Source organism: Aedes aegypti, chromosome 2 (assembly GCF_002204515.2).
Source record: "Aedes aegypti strain LVP_AGWG chromosome 2, AaegL5.0 Primary Assembly, whole genome shotgun sequence".
NCBI lineage: Eukaryota > Metazoa > Arthropoda > Insecta > Diptera > Culicidae > Aedes > Aedes aegypti.
In genome coordinates this window covers 160,579,943-160,589,430 of record NC_035108.1, presented here as the reverse complement: position 1 = coordinate 160,589,430, position 9,488 = coordinate 160,579,943, and the positions used below count along the sequence as shown (strand labels likewise).

Sequence of the window (9,488 nt, the reverse complement as noted above, 5' to 3'; positions counted from 1 at the left end):
GCTTGACCGGAAGATTTCGAGACATTTTTTCAAATATGAACAGGTCTAGTATACACCTAATTCTGTTTTTGCACGGGGGATGCGTACCGTGCAAAACAAGTTTTCAGTTCAAAATTTCAAAAACCGTGCAAAAAAAAGTAACACCATTTCTCGACGTTTCATGCAAAAATAAGGTTTTGGCGGAAAAAAATGTATGAAAACTTTTTTTGCACGGCCGTGTAAAAAAATCCGTGCAAAAATAGAATCGGGTGTACTCGGTCTCTAGTAACAACGGTTGTCTTACTAATATTCCTTCCCTCCCCGATGACCGTAAGGACGTGGCCGGCGCCGTTATTGACTTTTTATGTTTGAGCTCTCGATTTGTGCACATTGAAGAATGGTAATCCCAAGCCCCATTCATTAATTCCCTGTGCAACTTCGATTGTTCAGGTCAATCACAGAGTAGCAACTACGAATTGTACGATCATTTATGCTCGAGTTCATGCTCATGCTCAAATCCAAATATTGGCACAGATTTCTTGTGGGTCGAAATTGGTGCTTTTCCCCTACCCAGGTTTTTTTTTGTGAATAGTACAATAGGGAATGCTCGGAAGACGATGACTAACGATCAAAACTGTGCGTTTCTTCACCTTGGCTGACTCAAAAGAATAAGCGTTGCATTTAGTAATTTAGTAATTATGCAACTAAATTCAATTGTGTAATAAAGTCGACATACATTAATAATTCGGTGCAGGAAAGCAGCCTTTTTGGAGATGAACTGGCGTACTGAAAAACAGCAACTATTTTGAATCTTATGTAAAATATTGAATTGAATAATGGGTGTTCCAATCAAGATCTTATGTCATATAAAAATTAAAATACAGTATTAAAAATTGCTCGATATTTATTTCAATAGCTCAATATCCACTATATTACCAATCAATGCAATTGATGTACGGTTGTACGGAATGTCGATAGTGTAGTTCCAATCCATGCATGCAGGTTTGATTGGAGTGAATTATTTTTTATACATTTTTATCAAACGATCCGCTTCACGTCTTCCGCTTGCGATTGCTCCGTGGACGGTTCCATACTGCTCATGGTTGGTAGCCTCACCGGCAAACAGTAATACCGGAGTTCCAAGGCAATCGGTTAGCGGTACGGCTAAATCACGGCAGCTCGTTTTCAGTTGCTCCGTACGCAAAGAATAGCTCGAATACGAGCCTCGGAAATTACGATCTGATGACCATTTGGATCTAATTGAAATGGATAAAAAATTCAAAATTAGAATGATAGTACACACTCCAGTGCAAAAGCTTGAGTCATCTCCCTAGAAAATATTCAAAAGTGTTATGTCAATATTCCTGTGATTATACAACTTATGGAAACATTCTATGACTCATTCGAAAGGCAGTACGGTTATCTTATTTCGTAGATATTATTATTTCCTTTTTAAAACATTTTTGTAATTTTGTTTGATAATTTTTACTTTAAATTATGATATTTTTCAAAATTGCATTAAAAACATAACTGAGAAAATAAGCTAAGTTTTTCAATAGGGTAAAAATCTAATCTTCGCCCCCAAGAAATTTGCACTAATCTTCGCCCCTTCATACAAAAAAGTCTAAATTTGTATGAAGGGGGCGAAAACTAAAGCAGGGCGAAGACGAATATATTTATCCTATAGTTTTTAAAAAATGTCATGACTTAAGTAAAAATTAAGTGAACAAATTTAAAAAAATAGCTATACAAATTTTAAAGTAGAAGAGCAATTACGGAGATATGGACAAAACACATTTGTATGACGACCCATACTTTTGCATGAGACTGTAAAAATCTCACATCAGACAAACCTAATAATCTTCACCGGTTCCGGAATCTCTTCGTTTTTGAAAAATTTCTTCATCAAAAACGTCATACCGTCGATTACATCTCGATCGTCCAAGAGTTCCGCTTGACGACCCTCCTTCCCGATCATCCATACAGCTAACAAATTAGGCTGCCGATCGATCTTGAAGAAGGCCGACGCTCCTTCTGTCCAGGCATATTTGGACTCACAAAGTTTTTCCAGATCTTCAGCGTTCCAAATCAACCCAAAAGTATTTCCGATGGTGGTCCAAAATGGTTCGTCAAACTCCATTATTATTTTGTTGACTGTACCGAAGTAGATTCCCCGGATTGAATTTTGCTTGATTGTTGGAAGCTCGGGGGTGAACAAAGTGCTGATGTTCTCCTTCAGAACCCCTATAGAAGTTGTCACGATCACATGGTTGGCGTCGAAGCTAGTTCCATCAGTACATTTGATCGTCACCGGGTAGTCAGGGACTTTGGACCAATTGATGTTGGATACAGTTTTGTTGAAAACAATTTTGTCCTCGATTGGGATCGGGTCTGCGTTTTGTGCGGGGTGCTTTTTCTAAAATGAGATCATAAATAATCTTAGATGTGATTGGTAAGATTAACTAATTTTAACTGAAAACAGCTCTTGTTTTTTTTTTGTACAAACGAAGCATCTACAGTTAGACAATTCTGCTATGAGCATTTGTATTTCTATTTCCACGTGATATAATACCCCTTAAAAAATTAGATATTTTTATGTGAATCTGTTGAAAGCTCGAGTCTTGTAATTTGAATTGTTTGCCAAATGATATTCATATTAACTGTAGAAATGCTTAATGAAACAATTAGCTGAGAAGTATGCCTTGTCCCTTTTGGGACGTAACACCATAACGAAGAAGGAATTAATTTCTAGGCAGGAAAGCTCAAGTTTTCTTACGTGAACTCTTTCAAGGATTACTCAAATAAACATATTTTTCCCAGAAATTTGGCAGGATACCTCAAATGTTTAAAGTTTCTCCTGATTAACCATGTGTAACTTCGAAGAATACCTACAGTGATTCCTACGACAACTTTTTCAGAGATTCCACAAGAGTTGTTTCTAACAATTTCATCTGTGAATTCTCTTTTAAGTTCTCCTAAAAAGTTTCTCAAGAAATGCATTCAGAGAAATCAACAACTTATTGCACTATGACTTCTTGTACGATTAAGGAAATAACCAAATTGTTTTTGGAATGAGATTTTGTTGATATTTTTATCTGGGTTGTTCAACTTGGAACCTCGCTTTACATTAGGAATTATTTCAGAGATTGATTCAGTGATTGCTTCAGTTAATACTACAGGGATTTATTGAAGTATACATCTTAAAATACCTCCAAGACTTGCCAAAGAGTCTCACACCTCCACAAGTAGTTACACATTGAGCTCGGCGTGACAGGTATGTGTGATAACAACTACATCAGGCTTGTCCCCTCGAATATTTTAAAAGAATTCATGAAGAAATGTTTGAAACAATTTTTATTGCAAGGCAATTTCTTAGAAAATATTTGGTGTACTTCCTGGGAGTATAACGGAAGCATAAAAATTTCTGGTAAAATCTTTGCGAGAATATCTGAAAAAAAATCTGAAGCCAATTTTTGAAGATAAAACTAAAGTAAGTTGGAAAGCTTACCAACTGAAGAAATGTTTGTTAATATATTGGTGAAGTAGTGATGAAGCAGCAGCTGCTTATTGATGAATGAACTCCAGAAGATACGCCTTGAATAATTTCTAGAGAAACCGCAGATGTATTCTTTAAGGTATTCTAAGAAGTATCTCTGGACAAACTATTGGCAAACTACTTGAATGCGTTTCCAATCTCCAGAGAGAGACGTTCGTGCGATATTCATTCATGAGGAATTCAAGAAGAAATACCAGAATCAAAGTCTAGAGAAATAATTTGAAGTTATGGATAGTGGAGATATAGACGAATTTGGCAAGTAAGTCTTAAAATCAATATAATTCGATGAATTTGTTGAGAAATTCATAAGTAGGTAATGGTAGCATTTGTCGAATGTTTTGGATTTTGATGTACACTAGTAGTACTAGTTTGACCGAAATTAAGTTGCCAATATCTCAATTTTAAAATATTGAGTCTAGTACACGACAGTGAAGACGCTTTTACTCATGTTTATAAAGCAATACTATCAATGGAATGAATCAAACATTTTCTGGACGAATTGCCAAAGAAACACCAAGATGCATAATTGGAAGAATACTTTGAAGGATTTTTGGATGAATCTAAAAAAAAAAAACAATTAGGGAATTATTCGTGTAAGACAAGATTTTTGTCTTGAGGTTTCCGTAGATAATTCATGGAAGAATCGTATGGAATCCTTATAAATTCGATCAGTTATGGATAGCACACTGATATGGATCAGAGTTGGATTAAAACGGGAATATCTCATCAAATAGAGTTGCAATTATGCAGAACACATTTTACCTACTTGAACCAGGCTTGGGAACTGTGAACACTATTTACAACAGTTCATCGATTCTTCCAGTCAACCAAAACACAAAGCAGCAGCAGCATCAATACCATCAGGCGTTGCGCTGCCAACAGTTCACACACTGCTTGACTGTTTTTGTCTCTCCACTATGATCATTTTCGGGCAGCCATCTCGAGGTGAATGATTGAAAAAAATGTTAAATAATTCAATCGCTAATATTTCGCTTGTGTTTTCAACTAATTGAAATCTATTAGCGCTAATAGCAAGAGCACAATCATTCCATTGCGATACATATGAACAAGTTCAATTTCATGCTGCCTTTATCGAGCAAAAATGCAAAACCCCGTAAACCGGAAAAATCGTGTCACCACTGTGCTCGAGTCATTTCGCATTCGGGTTTGAAACAACGTTAGGAAGAAAAAGATAACAGTTTTGAAGAGCCGTTACATTTTTTTGTTTTGAACGGTCATGGTTTGCTTTGGATTTTGATGGTCGTGTAGAAAAATGTGAATGTCGAGGTGGTAAATGTTTGCTACAGTACATTTCCCATCCCTGACTTGAACCATACATCTGTACATCATCGCAATCAATTATAATATTACACTTTTTTATATTAAACTTTGGGAGGGGGGGGGGCCCAAATAGCCGTAGCGGTAAACGCGCAGCTATTCAGCAAGACCAAGCTGAGGGTCGTGGGTTCGAATCCCACCGGTCGAGGATCTTTTCGGGTTGGAAATTTTCTCGACTTCCCAGGGCATAGAGTATCATCGTACCTGCCACACGATATACACATGCAAAAATGGTCATTGGCATAGTAAGCTCTCAGTTAATAACTGTGGAAGTGCTCATTAGAACACTAAGCTGAGAAGCAGGCTCTGTTCCAGTGGGGACGTAACGCCAGAAAGAAGAAAGAAGAAGGGATTATTAGAGTATGTTTAAATCTACAAATGAACTTTAACACTTCACTTTTTGCAAAAAATAAAAAATAAAATACTAAAATCACTAAGGTGAGCAAATACCTTTAAACTCTAATATGTGTTGCTTATCTTGACAGATAGGCCTATTTCGTCTGCGACTTACAGACTTCTTCAGTGTCAAGTCGAGCACTCGACACTGAAGAAGTCTGTAAGTCGCAGACGAAATAGGCTGATTTTGATTCTGATCATGTGCCTGTTACATTTCAAATATCCCATGAAGCGATTCTCAATCCTATCAGCTCCACTTTTAATTATTTACGAGCCGACTGGAATACATATGAAACGTATGTTGACTCTAATCTTGATGTTAACATTTCTTTAGAAACTAAACTTGATATTGACAATGCTCTTGAAACTTTAACAAATTCCATTGTTGAAGCCAGGAGCATTGCAATTCCAAAATGTGAAGTAACATTTGAATCCATGATTATAGTCGATGATCTTAAACTCTTGATCCGTCTTAAAAACGTGAGGAGAAGGCAATTTCAACGCACTCGTGATCCTGCTATGAAAATTATATGGCAGGATTTGCAGAAAGTAATCAAGAAACGTTTTGCAGATTTAAGAAACAAAAATTTTGAAAATAAAATTTCTCAATTGGACCCTGGCTCTAAGCCCTTTTGGAAATTATCTAAAATCTTGAAAAAACCTCAGAAGCCAATACCGGCATTGAAAAAGGAAAACAAATTATTACTAACTAATTACGAAAAAGCTCAAAGACTTGCTGTGCAGTTTGAAAGTGCAGTGGACTTACTAGTCCAATTGAAAATCAAGTTTCTCAGGAGTTCGAAAATATTCTCAATCAAGAGAACGTTTTTGAAAATGCCTGGGAGACTGATTTGGAAGAAGTGAGAACTATAATTAAAAAAATCAAAAATATGAAAGCTCCTGGCGATGATGGAATTTTCTACATCCTCGTCAAGAAACATCCAGAAAGTAGCTTATCATTTTTAGTTGATATATTCAACAAATGTTTTCAATTAGCATATTTTCCTGACAAATGGGAAAATGCTAAGGTTGTTCCAATTTTAAAACCAGACAAAAATCCAGCAGAAGTTTCTAGCTATCGTCCAATCAGTTTGCTTTCGTCTATCAGTAAACTTTTTGAAAAGGTTATTTTGAACAGAATGATGGCCCACATCAACGAAAATTCAATTTTTGCCAATGAGCAGTTCAGATTCCGCCATGGACATTCGACCACTCATCAACTCTTACGTGTAACAAATTTGATCCGTTCCAACAAATCTGAAGGCTATTCTACTGGTCTTGCTCTTTTAGACATAGAAAAAGCATTCGACAGTGTTTGGCATGAAGGTTTGATTGTAAAATTAAAAAAACTTTAATTTTCCAACATACATTGTTAGAATAATTCAAAGTTATCTGTCAAATCGTACACTTCAGGTTAATTATCAGAACTCCAGATCTGAAAGACTTCCTGTAAGAGCTGGTGTTCCCCAAGGCAGCATTTTGGGACCAATATTATACAATATTTTCACATCTGACTTACCTGAGTTACCTCAGGGATGTCAAAAATCTTTGTTTGCGGATGACACAGGCCTCTCCGCCAAAGGACGAAGCCTGCGTGTCATTTGTAGTCGATTGCAAAAAAGTTTGGATATTTTTTCTTCATACTTGCAAAAATGGAAGATTTCTCCTAATGCTTCCAAAACTCAACTAATAATATTACCACATAAACCAAAAGCTCTTTATTTGAAACCTTCAAGTAGACATGTTGTCACGATGAGAGGGGTTCCAATAAATTGGTCAGATGAAGTTAAGTATCTAGGGCTCATGCTAGATAAGAATTTAACTTTCAAAAATCACATTGAGGGCATTCAAGCCAAATGTAATAAATATGTAAAATGTCTCTATCCCCTTATTAATAGAAAATCAAAACTTTGTCTTAAGAGCAAGCTTTTGATATTCAAACAAATTTTCAGGCCAGCCATGTTGTATGCTGTACCAATATGGACTAGCTGTTGTAATACCAGGAAGAAAGCTCTGCAGAGAATTCAAAATAAAATTTTGAAAATGATTCTGAGGCTTCCTCCCTGGTATAGTACCAATGAGTTACATAGAATATCCAATGTTGAAACATTGGAACAAATGTCAAATAAAATAATCAATAATTTCAGGCAAAAATCGTTACAATCTTCTATTGCCACGATTAATGCGTTATATGTTTAGGTTAAGTTAGGTTAAGTATATTGAAAACGTTTTTTTTCTCTTATAAGCAGGTGAAATCAACTCACCTGTAAAAAATCTGAACTGCTACGGCAAATGAAATGTAATATGTTGTTAACAAAATGTTAATAAAATCTTAGATTTGTTTTACCAAATTAGGATGATGGTGTTGCCTAATAACACAGAACACCTAGAAATAATGAATGTAATGTTTGGAATGATACTAATAAAGAAATTAAAAAAAAAAAGATAAGACGAGTCCGAAACAAACGCCAAAACGTATGCTTTCACTAGCACACCATTCGTTTACATCGCAGATAAATTGTTGTTATAGTGTTTTGATCCATAATATTAGTCGATTTGATCCATAATAGGGATCCTCCTCTCGCATTGATCCACATCTGTGGGGCAACAGCAGCAACATCCTTCATTATGCTTTGAAGAATGAGTTTTCAATATGGGATGATAAGTTTGTACTTACATTACAGTACTAGCGTGTTTGGAACATTTCTCAAAATTTCTCCATAGTAATTTCCATATAAACCTACATTGTCTTTGGGCCACCTTTAAATCACTACCTAGAATGCTTAAAATTTCACAGAACATTATTTTTATGGTAAGGATGGTAAGGAGCATATGGGAGATTGAATTCTCAAACATTTTTTAAAATTTGAATCGCCCTACTGTGGGGTGACTCTTTGCAAAAAGGAAACTCAGTTATAAAGGTTATTCTTGGCCACCAGTGTTGCCACCAATCGGTTGATTGGCTGCGAAATTGATCTTAGTTTCGTTCCGCCTTCTATTTTACCCACTTTACAAAAAGAGAAGGGTGAAAGTTCTTTAAAGTGTTACGGAGCAAAAATCAAATAATCTGTTCACCTAAATGCCATCTAAATAGTTAAAATCATTCCATCAAATCATAAGTCTAGCCTTAACAACATTTTTTTTTTATCGAAAACTCAGGAAGTTGAGTTCCCAAGTTTCACGACAAAGTGAAGTTTCGGAACATTTTCAAGGTTCAAGAATGCTTCACAGTGCACTGCAGTGACTTCAGACGAACCCTTTTGCTTGCTAAATACATTTTTCCTTACCAACAATAAATCTAGAACAGATTTGTATCCTTTCCCCATCCAACTCAGGGATTGATCTCCTTCGCAATAATCGTAGTCATCCAAGCTTGACGCAATTAAGTCATACCATGAGTCTGTGGCAATGTATCCTTCTTGATAGCTCTGGTAACATCTCAAAAACTGTTGCACTAGGACACGATCGATGTCTTTCATCTTCTCGTCATCCATCATCTTCAAGAACATGCTAGTGAAGAAATCTCCCAACGTTCCATCGTATGAGCTCATGGCTTCTGATTCCATAATTTCATGAGCAGCAGCCATCAACCGATTTGTTATTTCTTGCGGAACGATCTCACCAGTATTTTTCACCAGTACATTCTTGCTGGACACGACTGACGATTCCAACAGATTCAGAGGGCCAGCAAGTTCGTAGACTGCATTGTTTTTTTCTCCATGGCACCACTGGGCTCCCAAATCGATCACATTTCCACCAAACGGAACGGTGTGGACTCGACCTCCAATGCGATCAGTTGCTTCCAGGATTACCAAATTGGTTAGCCCATGCTCATACAAACAAGAAGCAGCTGCTAGACCCGATGCACCAGCGCCCACTATTATAATTCTAGCACTCATTTTCATACACGTCCGATTGGATTGAACGCAACTTGTGAACTAATCGTTGTAAATAATTGTAGCTCCATACTTATGGACATTCTCACGTGTTTGCAATTGTGGGAATTACAACCCCATCGCAATGGTGATAATATTTTGAGAGGTCAGTCCATGATAAACGTAAGATATAATTTTCAATACAAACCAACATGCATGGATGTGTTTTTATCGATTATCTTTATCAACCACAACATTATCTCAAAACGCAGAAGCAAAAAATCCTAACTTGAAAAATGTGATGTGAAATCGAAAACAGACAAGTTTTTTTTACGAGAGTATAT

General features: G+C 36.3%; 1 protein-coding gene across 1 annotated transcript; it reads right to left on the bottom strand.

The window, feature by feature from the left end:
• Positions 1-865: 865 nt before the first annotated feature.
• Positions 866-9,272, bottom strand: LOC5571411 (peroxisomal N(1)-acetyl-spermine/spermidine oxidase). The gene is made up of 3 exons (XM_001653611.2): positions 8,557-9,272; positions 1,833-2,395; positions 866-1,235 (listed from the first exon to the last, which is right to left on the bottom strand). Exons 1-3 carry the CDS (start codon positions 9,172-9,174, stop codon positions 998-1,000), a joined length of 1,419 nt encoding a protein of 472 aa, XP_001653661.2. The 5' UTR covers positions 9,175-9,272; the 3' UTR covers positions 866-997.
• Positions 9,273-9,488: the final 216 nt, after the last annotated feature.

Excerpts from the sequence above, each read along its gene's own strand:
- LOC5571411 (XM_001653611.2), bottom strand. The coding sequence starts at position 9,174 with ATGAAAATGAGTGCTAGAATTATAATAGTGGGCGCTGGTGCATCGGGT. Across the intron at positions 2,396-8,556 it reads CTGTTCTAGATTTATTGTTG|AAAAAGCACCCCGCACAAAA; the intron begins GTAAGGAAAAAT and ends ATCTCATTTTAG. Across the intron at positions 1,236-1,832 it reads GAACCGGTGAAGATTATTAG|ATCCAAATGGTCATCAGATC; the intron begins GTTTGTCTGATG and ends CATTTCAATTAG.